General features: G+C 32.2%; 2 protein-coding genes across 5 annotated transcripts; one reads left to right on the top strand and one right to left on the bottom strand.

Annotated features, from left to right (window-relative positions):
* Positions 1 to 6,398: 6,398 nt before the first annotated feature.
* LOC120206031 (lysophospholipid acyltransferase LPEAT1-like) lies at positions 6,399 to 9,941 on the top strand. 2 transcript variants are annotated; one of them, XM_039205783.1, is made up of 9 exons: positions 6,399 to 7,112; positions 7,242 to 7,355; positions 7,482 to 7,519; positions 7,819 to 7,883; positions 7,967 to 8,035; positions 8,250 to 8,383; positions 8,846 to 8,986; positions 9,177 to 9,240; positions 9,755 to 9,941. In XM_039205783.1, exons 1-8 carry the CDS (start codon positions 6,588 to 6,590, stop codon positions 9,216 to 9,218), a joined length of 1,128 nt encoding a protein of 375 aa, XP_039061714.1. In that variant the 5' UTR covers positions 6,399 to 6,587; the 3' UTR covers positions 9,219 to 9,240; positions 9,755 to 9,941. The 2 variants fall into 2 exon arrangements, with proteins under 2 accessions (XP_039061714.1, XP_039061709.1); XM_039205778.1 differs by lacking the exon at positions 9,755 to 9,941 and having other exon boundaries at positions 9,177 to 9,471.
* LOC120206047 (deSI-like protein At4g17486) lies at positions 9,868 to 11,883 on the bottom strand. Of its 3 annotated transcripts, none has more exons than XM_039205809.1 (4): positions 11,627 to 11,883; positions 10,861 to 11,110; positions 10,463 to 10,750; positions 9,868 to 10,378 (listed from the first exon to the last, which is right to left on the bottom strand). In XM_039205809.1, exons 2-4 carry the CDS (start codon positions 11,063 to 11,065, stop codon positions 10,155 to 10,157), a joined length of 717 nt encoding a protein of 238 aa, XP_039061740.1. In that variant the 5' UTR covers positions 11,066 to 11,110; positions 11,627 to 11,883; the 3' UTR covers positions 9,868 to 10,154. The 3 variants fall into 3 exon arrangements, with proteins under 3 accessions (XP_039061740.1, XP_039061731.1, XP_039061723.1); XM_039205800.1 differs by having other exon boundaries at positions 9,869 to 10,378; positions 11,652 to 11,883; XM_039205792.1 differs by having other exon boundaries at positions 9,869 to 10,378; positions 10,861 to 11,151; positions 11,658 to 11,883.
* Between the last annotated feature and the right edge of the window lie 9,709 nt (positions 11,884 to 21,592).

The raw sequence follows: 21,592 nt of genomic DNA, 5'->3' as shown, positions 1-21,592 counted from the left end.
AAATAATTTTGTTAGAAGACAAAATTGAAATCTCAATTGATTTTAAATATGAAATCAAAGATTTCAATAAATAGAAATTAATTCTCATTTATTTTTATTTTGTTCGAAATAATCAATATTCTGAAGAAAAAAATCGATAACCAAAGTTATTTCTATGACAATTTTTGTTACATATATTTGTCCACTTTGATATTTTAGCAAACCATTAAGACGACAAGATAAATTCCGAAATAAAATTATTTGCTATCTCATTTTTTCCAATAATTTAAATTTTCAGCCACTCTTTGGTGCTAAGATCCTTTGGTCATTTGTCTCCCAATATACAAGTAGATGACCAGCTATAGTAGCACAACAATAAAGATCACAAACTATCATTGCTTTCGACTATCACCGGAAAACTAATAAGGGAATAAACTATTTCTAAGAATGACAGAAAAAATATTTCAAGAAAAGAGAAGTTCTTGAATTATGAGATATGTTTAACCTAGAAGGTTGGGACTCTATTTATAGGGGATTCTCAAAGAAGAATTTACTAAACAGTGTTATTCAATTATATTCAAACTCTAAAAAATAATACCTTTTAATTATCTTTAATTTAAAATATTTAAAAAGATATTGATATCTTTTTAATATCTTTAATATTTAAATTTAAAAATATAATAAATATCTTTTAATTTAAAATATTCAAAAGACATAACCTTTTTTATTATTCAAACTTAAGTAGATAGTATGTTTATTTGAAAAAGTATATCATTATCTTTTAATATTCAAAGTTAATAGATAATAAATACCTATTTAATTTGACATATTCAAAAGAATAATTATCCTATTAATATTCAAATAAATAATATCTTTTAATTTATAATATTAACTTCGTTTATGATCATGACTATGTATGAATGTGATTTAGGATGAATACATTTGTTTAAGAGTGTATGATCAAATGGGTAGATAAAATTTTTTGTATATTGATAAGTATGAATAGATGGTTTTAATGCTTATGATAGATGAATCATATTTGATAATTATTATTGATTTGAGGAATGTGTTTATCAAAGCAATGATGAAAAGGTGCACTACGTAATTAGTGGAAGCCCTATGATGCACTTAGTATTAGAAAAAATATAGATGTTTGATTGTGAATGTATTTAAGTTTGATGATCATTTGTTTATGTCTACCTATGTTTTACTAAAAATAAAAAAATCAAATTACAATAAAAGTTTACATCACAACCGTAAATTCAACAGTAAATTAAACATATATAAGGATATTTTCTTATAATCATTAATAGTATGTCCGTCTAGTCAGTTGGTAGAGCGCAGGTTCTTAACCTTGTGGTCGTGAGATCGAGTTCCACGGTGGGCAATTCAAATTCTGATTGCCGGAGGTCTTCCACGGAAGCTGCTCTCAACCTGGCGTTGGGGGCAGCCTACTACCTTACTCCCCTCACCCATTACATATATGGGAATAGGGTCAACTAATTTTTTTTTTATAATCATTAATACAAAAATAGCACTTAAAATAAACTTAAAGGTAGATACAAACGATATGACCGCATCGACAAATAAACCACAAAGGAGATCAAGCTACCATTGAAATCGTAAATCAAAATCAACGACATGATAAAATATCCACGAACGCAAATTGTGTATCCAAATTTAATTTGAAGGTCCAAAGCAAGAGAAATAAGCTTGATAACAAATCAGAGCTATCGATCATTAGTAGTAATGTCAAATCCAATCCTGATAAAAACAAAATAACGACCAAACGACAAAAAATGTGCCAAAACATAGAAAGAAATGTGTAATAATTCTGATTGCCGGAGGTCTTCGACGGAAGCTGCTCTCAACCTGGCGTTGGGTCAGCCTACTACCTTACCTCCCCCTCCCCATTACATATATGGGAATAGGGTCAACTAATTTTTTTTCTTATAATCATTAATACAAAAAACTAGTCACTTAAAATAAACTTAAAGGTATATACAAACAGATATGACCGCATCGAAAAATAAACCACAAAGAGATCAAGCTACCATTGAAAATCGTAAATCAGAATCAAGTGACATGATAAAAATATTCACGAACGCAAATTGCGTATCCAAATTTAATTTGAAGGTCCAAAGCAAGAGAAATAAGCATGATAACAAATCAGAGCTATCTCGATCATTAGTAGTAATATCAAATCCAATCTTGATAAAAAAATAAAAATAACGACCAAACGACAAAAAATATGTCAAAACATAGAAAGAAATGTGACATAAATGCAAAATAAAATATGTCATGAAAAGAGAGTTAATAAAAAATATAATATAATAAAATAAAGAAAAATAAATGTCATGAAAAGAGAGTTAATAAAAATATAAATAATAAATAAAGAAAAATAATGAATACCTACAATATTTACTAACTAATATCACCATTGATCACATAAAAAAAATAAAATATGTCATGAAAAAAGAATTTTATTAAAATACAAATATAAAATAGAAAAAAATAATGAATACTATAATACGAACATTAAAATTAAAACTAATGTCACTGTCTGTCATAAAAAAAATTAATTGTGACACATTAAAAAAAACTAGGGCTAAAACCCTAACTTTACGTCACTGTTCTATATTTACTAAGTTAATAAAACTTAAAACACCTCTATTAAAAGAATAAAATACCTAAGAGATTATTAAATTAAAATTATTTCTTCTAACAATAACACTTAAACAAAACCCAATAACGTAGGCCTCAAATGGGGTTTTTCTCCAAAAAGGTAAATAGTTTTATTAATTAACTCAATAGGACATATAAGAATTTATTTTGAGATCTACGATATGAACTCATCACGTTGAGTTGATAAATTTATTTAAATAATATTTTTATTCAAATCGTTATGTTGAATTGAATAGTTCTAATAAAATAAATTTTTTTATTAATTTATCGCATCGGGATAAAAAATTTAAATAAAAATATTTTATTAAAACTCGTCACTTTAACATAACGAGTTTTAAATCACTATAACAAATGTCGTAAATCTTTAAATAAATTAATTTGTATTATATTGGACTAAATAATTAGTCTGCATATATTAGGATAAAAATGCCATTTTTGAACCAATAACATCAATGGGTCAACTACATCCAAAATAAAATCCATCGACGGCTGTTAACCGCATCTTCATTTTCTCTCCTTGCAGCAAATTAATTTAACTAAAAATATTACGCAAATTATTTTGATCAAATTGATTATAATAATTAATCTAGTTATATAGTTTAGTTCTAGTAGATTTATTAGTTGTAAATTCTCGTAATTAAAAATAATCGACTTCTTAAAATATATATTACTTTATAATTATCTTAACTTAATAAAAATAATAAAAAATAGTACGACTTTTAATATATTTTTTCTATGTTCTATCCAAAATTTTGATCACAACTCAAATTGATTTGTATATTTGGTATACTTTCCATATATTTGGTATACTTTCCATAATTGAAATAAATAAAATAAATAAAAATTTGATTTAACCAACTGAAGGAATTGATAAATGCTTTCCTATTTATCCATCTATTAATAAATTAATTTAAATACGAGAGTTAATGAAATTCATTCATTTTTTTTAAATAAAAAAACATGACAAATTATGTATTTAGTCACACATTTGTTTTAAAATTTTATTTTGATCATTTAATTATTTTTTAAATCATATTAAGTGATCTCGGTAGTAAATGAATTGTTGTTATTACTTAAGGTTCTAAGTTCGAGTATCAGAAATACTAGAGGTGTGAGTGTTCAATATCAAATGGTTGATCTTTAAATAGATATTGCCTTATACTTACTTCAGATTTTTTAAAAAATATTTTTTTTACATTCATAATTAACATTGTGTTTTATTTTTAATTTTTTCTCTCATATTAAAAATTCAATATTAATACTGAAGTATCACCATAAATTAATGTCAAGTTATCGTTAAAAAAATTAAAAAAATATCGTATAAAAAGTTTTATTTATTTTCGAGTGGCAAATGAGAAAAAACGTAACGTTATATATAAACTGGTAGTAGTAAGGGAAATGTTCTCTGAAATTCTCTCTGAATTTTCCCTCCCCCGAAATCCATCTCTCACGCCGGCTCTCCTCTCCAAGCAATGGAAGATGTTTTCTTTGGCCATCAATGAACCCACTCTCGTGGATTCCCGATGCAGGGTTTATGTCCAATGGATTATTTTCTTAAATTTCAGGCGATGGTTATTGTGTTTGGCAGATCTGGATTATTTTTTGAGTCACGAAACTCAAGCAACGATCTTAACTTCGATTATATTTATGCTCTACACTGATTTAATACCCATCTGCACTTACAGTGATTTACTTTGTGTCGATTGGGTCTCCCTCTTGATATTCTTGGCCTGGATTTATGCGTTGCCTTTATGTTTCCTATCGTTTTGGTGGACATGTCATATCATGTTATCTCTTACCGGAGCAAATTCTTGAAGACATTACTGGCATAATGAGAAGGTTTTGGTAGACAGGTATGATATCGGAAAAAGGTTGACCGCTTATTGTTTGGTCTAAGATTTGTACACCTAAAAGTCAAGGAGGACTCGGGCTCCGGGATCTCCGATCTTTCAATTTGGCCATGCTTGGTAAACAAATTTAGAGGCTGGTTCGAAATCTTTATTACTAGAATCTGGAAGGCAAAGTATAACCCACGAGGATCTATCCTTCAAGCAACTGAGGGAGAAAAAAGTTCCTTTGCTTGGAAAGGAGTTCATCAAGCTATCCGGGTTTTATCAGGTGCTCTATATTGGCCCATTGGGCAAAGTGGTAACGTTCACCTGGTTAACGACAACTAGGGAGGATCAAAGTTGGTTCCAACTTTCGGGTGAGTATTCATCCTTGCCTAACGAGCTTAAGGTACTGTGAGCTGGAACGAGCTTAAGGTTCGTCAAACTTTTACACAGGTTGACGTTGAGGCTATTCTTTCCACTACCATTGCTCTTTCTCATGAGGATATTATAGTCTGGGGTAATCACGACTCTGGCACTTATTCAGTAAGATCTGGGTACTGGTGGCTGCAACGCCCAACCCATTCCCCCATACTGGCCTCAAAAATCTGGAAGGTGCTCTCTAAACTCCAAGTGATGCCTAAGGTTAAGGTGTTTGAATGGCAGGTGGCGCATGAAGGCTTGCCGGTTGGTAAGAGAATACGTCAAGCAGGTTTAGGGGATAGAATTTGCCCCATGTGTGGGCTTGAGGAGGAAACGATTTTGCATATTCTTCAGGATTGCGATTATGCACAGGAAATGTTTGTATGTGCAGACATACAAGGTAATTTCCTCTCTAGTCAGCGAACTTCCCCCTTGGATTGGTTTGAACTAGTGAAGTGTCAATTGGCTCCTAAGGAGCTAGCTTGTTTCCTCGTTTTGCTTTAGAACATCTGGAATGGTCGTAATTCAAAAGTACATGATGATCAGTTACAACCACCCTGGATTCTGGCTATAAATGCTAAGGCTTTGCACAATGAGTTTTTAACGGCCATGGTACACACAAGGGGCGATCAGACGACCACCACCCATACAAGGGCAGCGACGCACACGGAGTCAGATAGATGGAGACTTCCTCCTATGGGTTATGTCAAAATCAATTTGGATGGTGCCTTTGAACCTGTTGGTGGGCGTGCAGCCATGGGCGTGATAGCTCGGGATGCTTCTGGTTATGTGCTAGGAGGCATGGCTGCCTCTACGCCCGGCTGTGCTGAAGCTGGAATGTCAGAGATCCATGCTTTTAATGCGACCCTGGTGTTGGCTCATGAGAAGCAGTGGACCAACATCATTTTTGAATCTGATCTACTTTGGTGGTTAACAAGTTGACGAGACCAGAAGTTGATGTGTCTACGCTGGGTTTCCACCTCCGTGATGCGCGTGAGTCACTAGCTACCAATTCTAACTTTATTGTTTGTTTTGTCCCTAGAGTTCGTAATGTTGTTTCTCATACTTTGGTTAGCTGGGCTTTTCGATAGCCTAATGTCTTGTATTTTGATCCGATTTATCTCGAGATGATTAAACCTGTTGTATCATGGGATACTGGTTTTAGTAATGCAAGGTTTTTGGACACTTTTTTCCTCTAGTAGGATTTAGGAGGCTTTTTTAGTAAGACCTATCTTTCTTTAAAAAAAATAGAATAATTATTTCTTAAAAAAGAATAATTAAGTTATCAAAATAAAATTACAAGAATGGCTGAGTGATAATACGAAGTTTACCCGGTAACTTAATAGAATCAAATTGGTAAATTACAGTCCCGTAACGTCTTATCCACCTGAAACTTCTTGAACTCCAAGTCTATCAATATTTTAATTTAAAGAAAAATAAGCCAATTATCGCAGTCATAAAGCATAAAGCAAGGCTGGGGAGCAATCGAGTATACAAAACCATGACGCTTCTCTCAGATCTAGCTGAAGTTTCGATCTTCATTCATCTACTTGACTTCCCTAATCAAATCCAAATACTGTATCCAACACTTTGATTCTATCCTCAAATAATCACTTCCCAGATATCCTTATTCAAAGATTTCTCCAAGTTTTGTACTTCTCTTAAAGCGCCATGGAATCCGAACTTAAGGACCTCAATTCGAAGTCCGACAAGATCCACCCACCCGATTCGACCCACGACGGTGCCTCCGCCAAAGACGACCGTCCCCTCCTCAAGTCCGACTCCTCATCCGCCGCCTCATCCGCAGCTGCCGGCTACAACATCCAGGAGCTCGAGAAGAAATTCGCTGCTTATGTTCGTAACGACGTCTTCGGTACCATGGGACGTGGGGAACTGCCGTTGAAGGAGAAATTTTTGCTTGGGATCGCCCTCGTAACGCTGCTTCCTCTTCGCATCGTTTTTGGGATGGCTATTTTGGTTGTATTTTATTTGATTTGTAGAATATGTACGCTGTTCTTTGCTCCGAACCGGGAGGAGGAGCAGGAGGATTATGCTCACTTGGGCGGGTGGAGGCGGGCTGTAATTGTCCGGTTGGGTCGCTTCCTCTCTAGGTCATTGCTCTTTGTGGCGGGGTTCTATTGGATTAATGAAACTCCTAAAGATTCATCAAGTTCCCAGGAGAACTCAAAAAATGAGGTATGCCACTTTTTTTCTTCTTCTTAAGCTCAGCTTTGACTTTATTGAATAATGAAATTTTCATCAAAAGCAATTGCTTGATCAATTTTTTTCCCTCTCGTGAACTTTATGTGTTTGATTTTTCTGCAGGGTACCCATGTATCAGAAGAGAATGAACCACCTGGGGCAATCGTATCTAATCATGTGTCATATATAGATATATTATATCACATGTCATCTTCCTTTCCAAGCTTCGTTGCCAAGGTCTGGTAACTTAGCTTCCATTCTTATACTTTTGATTATGCCATAAAAGGTCAAATTTTGCTGCTTTAACTGACATGTTTCTTGCTTGGTTTTTCTCAATTGGACCCTTGGATTTTGTTGCTGAAGAGATCTGTGGCTAAAATTCCTTTCGTTGGTCTCATCAGGTGAGTTTACTTCAAAACCCTAAATTTCTCCAATTTTCAAACTGATAAGTTTGTGTATTGTTTGTATTTCAAGTTATGGTTTTGGTAAAAGTTTTTGTTTTACGTCAACTTGAAGTTCTTAACCTACTAGCCTTATAGCTGATGCTGCAGCTTTGTGTTTTTTTATGGATATATTTGAATATAATAAATCTTTGTTTTTTAAAGAGTGTTGCCTCATATTTAAGTTTTTATGGTTACGTGTTCTTTATATTGTATGTTTTTTTGGGGTGATGAATGGTATTTTGGCTTGTTTTTTACAGCAAATGCCTTGGTTGTGTGTATGTTCAACGGGAGTCAAAATCATCAGACTTCAAAGGTGTTGCAGGTAGAATGGCAATTGATCTCAAACATGTTCTTCCCCACTTACTATTTGATCGAAAGTAAATGCATGAATGATCATTCTTTTAGGTGTTGTAACTGACAGAGTTCATAAAGCTCATCAAAATAAATCTGCACCAATGATGATGCTCTTTCCAGGTTAATCATCTTTTGGATCCACTATATACACCTTCTGGGTAAAATCCAGTATATACATTTATCACATGGTTAGTTTATGGTGCATGATGTACCCAAATAATGTTGGTGTGTATGCATGTATGTATCTGATGTTTCATAGCTGCCTAAGCTTTTCCTATTCCTACAAGTTCCCAATGACCAAGACTTGTTTGATTCATGTTCATGTTGACAACAGAAGGAACAACTACAAATGGGGATTACCTTCTCCCCTTCAAGACTGGTGCATTTTTGGCTGGGGCACCTATGGTGCCTGTAATATTAAGGTACCCATACCAAAGATTTAGTCCAGCCTGGGACACAATAACAGGGGTGAGTATTTTTCTTAAGCAAATTCAAGATGACTGTAAATTTTGATAATAAAATTTATATGTTCCTTAATTAAGTAGCTATGGAGTACATCTGGTCATTGGATATTGAAAATGTTAATGCCATATATGGCAGACTTCGGTTTCTTTCTGTTGTTATGAGGTGGTATTCCCACTCACTGTTAGGCAACTTTTAATATGAATCATATGTTTAGTGTAGTTGATTTCTATGTTAGTTTTACTTGTAAGCTTACTGAAGAAGCTCTAAGGAGTGAAGACAATAATTTGCTTCTTATATCCAATGGAAAATGTCAATTAAGATGGACAATTATTTGGAAAATATTTATCATGATTTATTTCTTCCTTCAAGAAAACATTGATTCTTTTTAGTACCTTTTTATGATAAGTATTTTGGCTGTTCCCCATTTTTTTCTGACTGATGCTAACACTGTATTGTTCCCTCTAGGTACGGCATGTTGTTCTACTTCTGTGTCAATTTGTAAATCACATGGAAGTGATACACTTGCCAATCTACTACCCCTCTCAGCAGGAGAAGGATGACCCAAAGCAATATGCAAATAATGTCAGAAGATTAATGGCCACCGAGGTATGCGTGTACTAAATTTTAACTTCGTTAATGGTTAGCAGATACCATATTTTGATTCTTCTAGAGTTCTGAGGAACTGGCTTAAAGTGCTATTGCATTTTTTTGTGCCATGTAGTCACCAATAGGCATTAAAAAAACCTTACTGTCAATCAATGAGGATCTTACTTTCATGATAATTCTGTGGCTGCAGGGTAATTTGATAATATCAGATGTAGGACTAGCTGAGAAGTGAATATATCATGCTGCTCTCAATGGTAATAATCGCCCGCCTAGTGTTTTGCATCAGAAAGACGATGATAATTTCTTGGCCCTGATCTCAATCAATATAGAGTCTCAGTTAAGTTTCTTAGTTTGCACCGGCATTTTTATAAAGGCACTGACAAACCTTAGGTGTGGTTTCTCCTAGCTTATTTAACTCGATTAACGCCATTTGAAATTGTGTTGTCAACTTTATTCTTGTAACTTGTAGACAGCAGATACGATTTGAGTATGCTATATAACTGATTCATAACATCTGCTATAAGCAAAATATTTTAACTTTCTTGTCATGAAATCTCGCATCACATTCAGTGTTATTAAGTGCCCTTTAAAAACCTGGATATAGAATTATGCATCTGTAAATCTCGTCGTCTTTGTTTCATGTTCCTGCAGGTTGGTTTTGCCGATGCTAATTTGAATGTATGAATAAAACAATACAAATATCTATATAAAAATCAAAAACCATTTTGAAATATTTAGATGGAGCTAACAGGCATGTTCTTAAATCAGGCCTTTGAACTTTGAGAGGGGCAGGAGGCTTTCATTGCAGCGATTGTACTTCACAGAGTTGGAACATGGATTCTGGTCTTGGATGTATGATTTGTCAGGGTCATTTGTACCAATAGCCATTGTATCATACATGATCAACGTATCAACATTTTTGTATCATTAACATGGTACTTGCCCGGCAAGTATACATGAACTGCCTGCCATATTATACAGTCCAGCAATTGCTATAATTTGTCTAATCGTTGAAGACCTTTATCATGAAATCTTAAAACAGATTTGAACAAATTAGTGTCACATGCACTCCATGAACTAAGAGGACAACACCGAAATAGATCTCCGGTCATATTAATTGAGCATAGGTCGATGAATGTTAAAACTTGAATGGCGAAGAAACCCCATTTCAATAGAAAACATTATTTGATTTCTTTGAATCCCAGGGAGGTAAGCAGCCCCTTAAGGGTGATTGTAGGAGTAATGAAGACTTTTGCCGCATCGACACTGAAGATAGGCAACTCAAGGTGCATCTCAGCCTCCTCTTCTCGCTATCGTACGGTTGATAGTTCGTATCATGGCGCACAACCGAAGTCTTGAGGGTTTGGGGAAGAATGCAGCTGCACATTGAACCTAATACAAAGAAAAAGATGAGGAACGTGAAATCAGAAAATGCTTGTGCGAGTGGATGTAATAACAATGATATCGAGGATATACCTATTCCTGCCAGTCGATTCACCCATTTTGGAATGTGTTTCCCCGTCAGCTTGTAGCAAATATCCTTACAGAAATGGTTGCAGTTCTTGACAATCAAGTGATACGTATCTCCATGATACCTTGCTGAATTCCGCTCCATGAATTCCCTTACTTTAATTGGGTCCAATGATGTCATCCCGATGACTATTGATTTCCTGAACTTGAACCCCGGGCACTGTCGTGGTTCGACCTCGAAAACACCACTCGTCGGGTACTCATGAGCTCCGAATGCATACTCCACGCCATGAACTGTATAAAGGCTGAACTTAGACCACAATACCAACAATACATTTTGCATAAAGCCAATGGACCAAAACTAAAATGGAACAAAATCATAAAACAACTGAAATGAAGGGTACCTTCCACACCAGAATGAAAGATACCGAGGCCAGCCCAGTAAAAGTAGCCATTGATGGGGGCTAGGTCATAGACATTGAGATACACTGGCGCACACCTCGGATCAAAACTAGTTGGCTTCACCTTTGCAAAAAAACGAGATGCTGATTTGCTTTTCAAAATCTCCGGCACTACTGATTTCCATTTCTTCCTATGCTCAATATCCATATTTCTTCAATGATCAGACCAGACTTCAATTAATGCCTATACAGCCTGGGGTAAACTACAAATATTAGCCATACATTTGTGGCAAACCATTTACTAATCATGATAGGAACAAAATCAATATAGTAGTAATCAGGGAACAAAAGTTTCTTAAAAACATAGCCTACAGAAAGGAATTGAACTAGTCGTATGAAAAAGGATCATGATGGCATAGAAAATGATAAACTTCTGTAGAAAGGTTTGCAATTATCTTTATACAAATTTGAAAAGATAACAATGAAGATAAGCATCCAAGAGATATAGAGAAACAAGCAATACTCCATGAAAGCAAAAAATAACTTGAACTGCCTGGGATGAAAAGATTGACTTCAGATCTACAAGAAGCCGTATCCATTCCCGGGAGAAAAAAAGCGATAAATTAAACAAAATATTAACAACGCAATAGATCAGAAAGATTTAAGGCCATGATTTTAAACAATGATACCACAAAAAAGAAGCATCTTCTTTTTGAAGAAAAATAAAGAAACAAAGAAAAGAAAAGGGGGTGAGAGAGAGAGAGACTACAGATTCATAGAAGAAAGGCCATTACGTGCCAATGAAGAGAAGCCGCCATTACAACATCAGAGCAAGGTGGCATTTAACGAAACGCTTCATCTTTTTACTGCGGAAAACTGGAGGAGGAGGAGAAGATGGGACTACTAAGCTTAAGCCTCCTTGAAACTGGAAAGCGTTGAAGCATTAAAGAAGTAGACGAGTGGCAATTGGCAGAGCCATCTTCTTTCTTTATTACCTAGCTTATTATTTTTTTCTCTTTCTTTCTTTTTTTCTCTCTTCTTTTTTTATTTCACTCTCACTGCCATTATTCCACAGAGTTAATATACAATTCATTTTTTGTTTTTTTTGGTTATATCTATAGTTAGTCCCTTTATTTTGGTATAGTTTCAGATGTTAGTCCCCTACTTAAGAAGATAAAAATCAATATCTCTTACTTCTTTTTATTCAGAATTTTAGTCCATTAATTGACAATACCATTAATTTTTTTAATCAAAATTTACATATTCTTAAATGTATTTTTTTATATTAAAAAGTTTAGGTAAGGGGATCGATATTATAACTTTAATATTTATAAAAAATATCGGTGACTGGATTATATTTTTAAATATAATAATGATAAATATTAAAATTATACATGAATTTTGATAAAATGTAAAACATGATACATAAATTCTAATATGAAGACATATATACATGCATTGTATTTTATCTTTATTTTTAATTTTCTGACTGCCGGAGGTCTTCCACGGAAACTACTCTCAACCTGGTGGTAGGGACAACCTACTACTCTATCTCCCCTTTACCCCATTGCATATGGGAATAGAGTTTTGTTGTTGTTATTGTTTTACAAATCATTAATATAGCTATTAATTTAGTATTATTTTACATTTACATGTTACGTATATAAATAATTATATTTATCTTATTTAAAAAATAAATAAATACATTAATTTTTTAATATATATAAATAAATTAAAATTTTACATGTAGAATTAAATCAGAATTAAAATTTTATATCTTATTATATAACCCCTCTCTCGTAACTTAATGTACATGAATGATAAAAGTATATTATTTTAATATAATATTTATATAACTTAAAAAATTTTCACGATATAAAATATTTAAACAGATAAACAATAATACCGTAGCTAGTGGGAATGGAAAAGTCAAACAATTCGAGATTAATTCTTTCAAAAAATCATTTTTAAATATTATTATAATTTTAAAAAATATTACTATAATTACATTTTTACTTAACTTATATGATAAATATAATAAAATATAACATTAATTTGTTTATAAATAAAATTTTCATTAATTAAATAAAATTATTTATAGCACAATTTATGGAACTAGCAGTGAGTAAAATTCGACTCAACTCGAAAAATCGATTTTTTTCAATTTCGAGTTATTCGTGTTATTTTAGTCAACTCAAATTATAAATTCGGTTTTCGAGTTCGAGTCGAGTTGAAATTTTGAACTTTCGAGTTACTCGAAAAACTAAAAATTTGACTAAGTATTTTGACCGTTTTACGATTTAATCTTTGATTTATTATTTATTTAATTCCCTTTCATTTTAAGTCGTATTTTTTATAACAAATATTTATTTTTCAATTTAGTCTTTTAATTTTTCAAAATCTTCTTATTTCTTTAATTCGTCATTAAGTCCCTTTTTTTACCAAATTTGTGTCACATGCTCCTAAACCATATTAAAATACATTTGTACTTTCAATTACTCTTTTTATTAACAATTTTTTTTTCAATGTAGTCCTTCAATTTTTCATTACTCGTTATTCGTTCAGTTTGTCATTTATTTTAAGTTCGCTTTTTACCAACTTTAAACCACATGTTCGTATACCATAATAGAATACCTATGTAACTTCAATTCCTATTTTTTACTAAATATGTACTCTCTTTTTTATTTAGTCCCTTAACTTTGCATTTTACTCAATTTGGTCTTTTGACTACAATTGTTTGCAAATTCTTTCTTCTTATCAATTCCTTACTCATTTATACTTTCATCAATATTTTACCCTTAAAATACTTTCTTTAAAATATAATACTATGAATATATTTCATAATTTTAGATTGTATTTGAAATATTAAATAACATTATAATATGAAATAGTATATATATATATATACGACTCGAATAATACTATAAATAATTATAATAAAATTAGCATAGAAACTCGAATAACTCAACTCGATTCGAAAAAATTTCAAGTTAAGTTCGAGTTGTAATATACGACTCGTCAACTCGAATAACTCGAAATTTTTTGACTCAACTCAATCGAATGCTCACCCCTATATGGAAATAGTGCATTTGAAAATTGCAACCTATCTTGTGATCAGACAAATAATTTTTTTATTAAACTAAAATGATTATAAAGTAGCATCTATTATAAATATTCTTAACTATTTGATAATGAATTCTCAATTATCATGTTGCATGCACTGATACTAGAACTCGTGACCTCTAAGAATAACAATATTTTTTTAACCACTGAGATAAGTTGGCGTGCTATTAGTCCAGAGATTTTCATTTTTCACCGTATGAATTTAGATGAATCACTTTTGATTGATTAAAGATTTAAGAGTTAATTGCACCATATGTCCCCAAATTATGACTCTCATTTTAAATTAATTTTTAAACTTTTATACATTCCAATTTTATCTCAAAACTATGATTCTCATTCTAAATTAGTCCTTAAACTTTTGAACATTCCAATTTCAACCCCAAACTATGAATATAAATTAGTCCATAAACTTTTTCATCTTCAATTTTATTCTCAAATTCATCGAAATATGTAATCCACTTCAACCATAGTTTAACCTAAAAAAAATTTTTCAAACATATAATAATATAACTTGGTGTAGTGATTTTATTGACAATGGATGTGATTAGTATACACATATAATTTAGGATTAAATCGAAATGTTTAAAAAGTTTAGAGATCAATTTAGAATGAAGATCATAGTTTGGAGATGAAAATGAAATGTGAAAAGTTTGATTACTAATTTAGAATAATAATCATAATTTAAGAACGAAATTAAAATGTTTAAAAATTTATAGATCAATTTAAAATGTGGGTTATAGATTAAGGATGTATGTTGTGAGTAACTCAAGTTTTAATGATGAGTTGCATTCAATTCGGTCAAAGAAATTGAATGGCAAACCAATGGGTTCTTTTAACTTTTCATCATTGCAAAATGCCAGCGGTTTGTAAAAATAGCAAATATTCTTTTTTGCTCAGAAGACAAAAGTGACAGACAGGTAGAATCAACATGAAGAATTGACCAGTCCTTTTTCACCCTCTTATTCTTTTTAGGCTACCTTTCTTCATTAAATTATGCAGGTAGTCTCTATGAGATATTTGTAAGGTTTAATATAAAAGTAAGGGACCAAATTATTCTCTTTTTTTATTTATGTCTATAAATTATTTTCAATCATAATTAATGTTATAAATATTATTATTGTGAGTGTCCGGTAGTAAAGTGTTAAAATTTTTTGTTCAGTATCACTTGTCACTTTTTGGCAATTTAAAATTTTTATTTAAAATTGAAGACACAATTTCATCTGATGCTATTAATATTATTTTATTATATAATATTACAAGTTATATTGTATGATTATATATATGTAATATTATTAATTTTATTATTTGAATTATATACAAGTACAAATGCTTTCGAGCAGTCTGTTATGGCCCAAACCAGTAGCAAGCCCACACGTAGCACCCTAACCCTATCTCATCCAGCCACATCGTTCAATCAACCAAACCCGATCGAAGTTCACTCGCCATGCACGCCTCTCCAACAGTCTGAGTTCTCCGGCACAAGAATCTCGGCCATCACCAACAATCCACATTAGTAGTTTACTCGAATTAGAACACTAAAAATAGGCTTGTTTTTTCGATTAAAAATACATGTAAATCATCACGATTTGACACAAACGATATCACACGAGATTACCAGAGAGTGTTGAACTATGTTTTGATATAACAATTTAAGGCAAAATGGTTTTTTGACTTGAATTGAATTTAAAAAATGTTTTTGGACTTAATTGGATTTATTCAAAGTTTTAAAAGGTTTCAAAAATAATTCAAAGTCCATTAAAATTCGAATTTGAGCAAAAATGCTATAGGGTATCGATACCCCGTGCAGGGGTATCCATACCCCCTGAAGGCTCAAATTCCAGATTGCTCGGAGGGTATCTATACCCCAGGGGTATCCATACCCCGGCTATCGATACCCCCTGACTGCAACGGCTAGTTTAATTTGAATTTTATGAAGTAGTGCCGATACCCTATGAAGGGGTACAGATACCCCCTATCTTAGGCAGCCTTTTTGAGCAGAAATATCATCCCCAAACGGCTCCAAAACATCCCCAACGACTATATACAACTTCAAACTCATTCCAAGCTATAAATACAAGCTAAGGACACTTGAAGAAGCAAGATAACAACTATCCAAGCAATCAAACACAAGAGAAGAAGTTTTTCATTCTTATTTCATCTTTCCCTTGTAAATATTTGTTCTTGTGAGCTTAATTCTTGTAAACACCTACCTTTGAGAGGTTTTCTTGTTTACATCTCTTATCCTTTTGTAAAGGGGAAAGGTTCTAGCTAATCTTGTGTAAAAGCTAGGTAAAGGAAAAACTAGGGAGTTGTAAGGTTATCTCTTTTTCCTCAAAAGAAAGAATAAATTAGTGAATTTGTTGGAAAATCCTTGGTGAATAGCTAAGGTAGTGGACGTAGACTTTGGTTGAGAAAGACGAACCACTCTAAATCGCTGTGCAATTTTCTATCTTTCAATCTCTTTACTCCTTAAACACAAAAACCGTTCCGACCCCTCTTTACAAACTGTTTCGATTGTCAATTCGAGCATCCAAAAATCCCAACAATTGGTATCAGAGCCTAACTCTTTAAGAAGGTTTAACCACCTTGAGATGATCCTAGAAGAAGCTCTACCAATTCCCGATACAACCGAGAAGATGGCTTCCACCTCTGGCTCATTCCACATTGAAGACTCCCTACCAACCGACAAACCTCCATACTTCAATGGAGTCATCTATCATCATTGGAAGAAATTAATGAAGATATTCATTTAATTCAATGATCTTGATGTATGGAAATAATCGAGAATGGCTACTCTTCTCCAAATAAGAAGGAGAATAAGTGGAGTGACAAATAACGGAAGAAAGCCCAACTTAATGCCAAAGCCATGCACATGTTTTGTGCATTTGGTCCTGAAATCTATGAAGGGGTTTCTTCATGTTCAAGTGCCAAGGAGCTTTGGAATAAGCTCGAGGAAATCCATGGAAACAAGAAAGAAGAACCAACAAAGGTGGTGTCTCTAATGGCTTATGAAGAGCCCGAGGTATCTTCTAACTCAAATGAATTTAATTCATATATTTGATGAGTTACAAGATGCTTTTAATAGGTTATATTCGGAGTTTGAGATAATGAACTCCAAATATAAGAAAATGATTTCAAAATTTAAAATCGAAAATGATTTTCTTTTGAAAACTAAAATAGATTTTAAAAGCCAAAATGAAATTTTGAAAAAAGATTTAGAGCTTTCAAAAATAAAAATTGATAGTTTTGAAAAAGAAAATTTTGATTTAAAAGTTAAGCTTGAATGCTTAACAAAAGAAAAAGAAATCATTTTAAATAATTCATTTAGTTCAATAATGACAATATGCTCACATTATCATTATCATGGTCATTTTGAACATACTTGTCCTTTGAAGAAAGGAAAACGTTTTAAAATTAGGCAAGTATGGGTTCCGAAAGGAACAAGGGGCATTGAAACTAACGTCCAAGGATCCAAAGTAATTTGGATACCAAAATCTACTTAAATGTCTCTTATAGGTGTGTGGGAGCAATGGTGATGAAGATGATGACATTCAAGATGCTCTAGCCACACATGAAAAATGAATGGGTAACCTCTAAGCTTAATGCTTTTAATTTTGGTTATTTGGTTGCTCATTTAATTTTAAGCATACATGAGTTTTGATTTTAAATAATTATGTATTATTTTTAATCTCATGTATGTTAAAAGGAAGTTATGATGAACATTTTAATCTTTTAATAATTTTTCAGAATTTTTAGTTCATCATAATGAATTTTGGTCAAAATTAGTTTTAAATGCAAATGATATCTCTCTAACAATTGATATCAACTTTTCAAATGTTTTGAATTTACAAATTTTAAATTTTTGACCTAAATTTAAATGATTATGCATATGGTTTAAATGAAAATGATATATCTCTAACAATTGATATCAAAAATTTCAAAATGCATAACATTTTTGGAAAACTTTATGCAAATGCACTTAATTTTAAACAATTGGTATTAATATCAAATTTCAACAATTGGTATTGCATAAAGTATTTTAGACTTGGATACATTGAATTTCATGTCCTACTAACATGTTTGTTATTCTTTGTTGAAATTCAATTTTTTTAAAGTGTCAAGACCTTAAAGCTTAATTTTTGTTTGAAATGCATTTATTGAGGGGGAGCTTTGATTTTTCAAATGATTTTTAAAATGTCAAATTTATCACTTACTCTCCAAAGTTATTTTGAACTTTAAAGATTGAATTATTTTTGATATAACAAAAAGGGGGAGAAGTTTTGGTTTGAAAAAAATTCAATTTCTTAATGAAAAAGGGGAGCTTAACATTTTCATATATTTTCCAACAATTGGTAACAATTGGTTATCTTTTTAACAATTAGTATCCTTTTGTAACAATTAGTATCTTTTTCATTAAACGTTTTATTAAGGGGGAGTTTTGTCAAAAATAATTTTTCAAATGTTTTGTTATATAAAAAAGGGGGAGATTGTTGAACTATGTTTTGATATAACAATTTAAGGCAAAATGATTTTTGGACTTGAATTGAATTTACAAAATGTTTTTGGACTTAATTGAATTTATTCAAAGTTTTAAAAGGTTTCAAAAATAATTCAAAGTCCATTAAAATTCAAATTTGAGCAAAAATGCTATAGGGTACCGATACCCCCTGCAGGGGTATCCATACCCCCTGAAGGCTCAAATTCCATATTGCTCGGAGGGTATCTATACCCCCCAGGGGTATCCATACCCCGGGTATCGATACCCCCAGGGTATCTATACCCCCTGGCTGCAACGACTAGTTTAATTTGAATTTTATGAAGTAGTACCGATACCCTATGAAGAGGTACCGATACCCCCTATCTTAGGCAGCCTTTTTGAGCAGAAAAATCATCCCCAACGCTATATACGACTTCAAACTCATTCCAAGCTATAAATACAAGCTAATGACACTTGAAAAAGCAAGAGAACAACTATCCAAGCAATCAAACACAAGAGAAGAAGTTTTTCATTCTTATTTCATCTTTATCTTATAAATATTTGTTCTTGTGAGCTTAATTCTTGTAAACACCTACCTTTGAGAGGTTTTCTTGTTTACATCTCTTATCATTTTGTAAAGGGGAAATGTTCTAGCTAATCACGTGTAAAAGTCAGGGAAAGGTTCTAGTTTAGCCCGAAAAAACTAGGGAGTTGTAAGTTATCTCTTTTTCCTCAAAAGAAAGAACAAATTAATGAATTTATTGGAAAATCCTTGGTGAAGAGCTAAGGTGGTGGACGTAGACTTTGGTGGAGAAATTCAAACCACTCTAAATCACTGTGCAATTTTCTATCTTTCAATCTCCTTACTCCTTAAACATAAAAACTGTTCCGACCCCTCTTTGCAAACCGTTTCGGCTGTCGATTCGAGCGTCCGAAAATTCCAACAGAGAGCTTTACTCACAAAATACTCAAAAATCACGAGGCAAATCGAAGCTATTGTAATCGATTCAAAAGGAAATAAAAAGGTAGTTTTTTCTCACCTTGTTGTTCGTTTTCGTTTTCACGTGTATTTCTTTTGAGATTTGGCTAGGAAAAACCCCAAATAAGCTAAAAAGCCAATGAACAGGGGTGGGGTTCGAAGTTTTCGAACCCAAATCTACACCCCGAGGCTTGTTTTTTGAAGAAAATACTTTGGTTTTCAAAACGAGGGAGTTGAGGGCTTTCAAAAAAAGGTAAAAAATTTTATGTTCGCCGCCGATGACCGGCGGCCAGCGAGGCGGCATTGGTCGTGTTCTGGGTTCTCATGAACTCAGGCGGTGGTCAGTTCTTCAGGTTGAAGAACAATGAAGAGGAGAAGGGGGGCTTTGGCTTAGACAAGAAGAGAAAATGAAGATTTTTAAATTTTTTAGCATTTATAATTGCCCCATCTGACCCATGCGACCCGACCCATTTGCCATCCCAGACCCGTGTATTTTTAAGAAAATAGGATAAACTACCCTTTTGGCCCCTTCGGTTTTGAAGTTATGTTATTTTGATCTCAAAACCTATTTTAAAACTTTGATTTTATTCTAATTTGATCACTCAATTCGTTTTTCTTCTCAATTTAACCCCATCTCTCGATTTATCCTTTTTATTATTATTTATTTTATCTTTTTATTTTAATATTTATTATTATTATTATTATTTTTATTTATACCTTGTTTAAAGATATTGTATATATACATATATATATATATATATATATATATATATATATATATATTATACTATTAACGTATATATATATATATATATATATTATATATATATATATATATATATATATATATATATATATATAAATTATTATTATTTCCATTTTTTTATTTTATTATTATTACCATAATTATATTTATATATTTTTATTTATTTTATCCATTTCATTTTTTATTGTGTTTACTATTTTCACTTTATTTTTATTTATTTATTTAGTATATGTCTTATTTTTATTTCTTTGTTTTATGTATATTTTTTATTATATATTTTTTTACCTTTTTATATTTTATTTTTCTTTCTTTTATATTTTATTCCGTTATTTTCATTATCTTCTTATTTTTATTTGGTTGTTTGCTATGTATATATTATTATTATTTATTTTTTCATTTATCTTATTCATTTGTATCTTTGCTATATTTTGATTTTTCTTTATTTTTTATTATTCTCTTTATTTCATACGTTCTTACTTTCTTTATTATTTACTTTATTTTTTTTCTCTAACATGTCTTTTGACTTTTGAAGGGTATATTTTTCAATCAATCTAAGGTAAGCAATTCAGTTCGTTATTTTACCTTTTAAGTTAAACTTTTAATTTTCTTAATTAAAGACAACTGAAAATTTCGTAGTACCGAAAGGGCAGGGTGCTACCCTTCCTTGACTGTAACCGACTCTCGAATCTGACATATCACTGGTAAGACGCAGATTAAGTAATAAATAAGGTACCCGATTAACCTATTTATTTTAGATAAATGATCGGTGACGACTCCATATTATTTTCTTAAGTCGAAGTTTAATTTCAGGGCCCACCTGAAAGACGGTTGCGACAACTTGTTGACTCTGCTGGGGATGTCCATGATCTCGGAGGAAAGAATGGACTTTATGTTGGCCTTTCGAAGCTTCCCTTTCAAAGCTCTGTCTTAGGCAGCTTCGACGAGAGGTGGAAGAGCTTGATTCGGCGGTTTCACGACGGAGTCATCATTGGACGGAGGTTTGAGACTCGGATCAAAGAGGTTATAGCACCTCTCTCTTCAATTCTTTTTTTTTTTGCCTCTGGAAAATTAAGGGGCTTAAGCAGAACGGAGAAGATGGTGGCGTTCTTTTTTCCTCCCACGAAATGCTTCCCCCATGGTTTGCACGTCCCCATCTTTAAATAACAAGTTTTTGGAGGGTCCCCACTAAGTTACTAGTAGATCCCCACTCCCTTTTTTTTTTTTTTATCTGTTTCCCCCTTTTATTTATGGTGGTATGTAGGTTTAGTGGAGTAGGTGGGTAGTGTTTGTGATGGAAATGGGGTCAACGTGCAACCACTTTATTGCATGCTCACGTGAAAATAGGCCTACAAAATAATTAATATAATTAATAAAAATAATAATAAAATAA

Source organism: Hibiscus syriacus, unplaced genomic scaffold (genome assembly GCF_006381635.1).
Source record: "Hibiscus syriacus cultivar Baekdansim isolate YM2019G1 unplaced genomic scaffold, ASM638163v2 tig00000453_pilon, whole genome shotgun sequence".
In the NCBI taxonomy this organism is placed as follows: domain Eukaryota; kingdom Viridiplantae; phylum Streptophyta; class Magnoliopsida; order Malvales; family Malvaceae; genus Hibiscus; species Hibiscus syriacus.
Note: the sequence above shows the minus strand (reverse complement) of the source record. Positions and strands in the feature narration are given on the sequence as shown.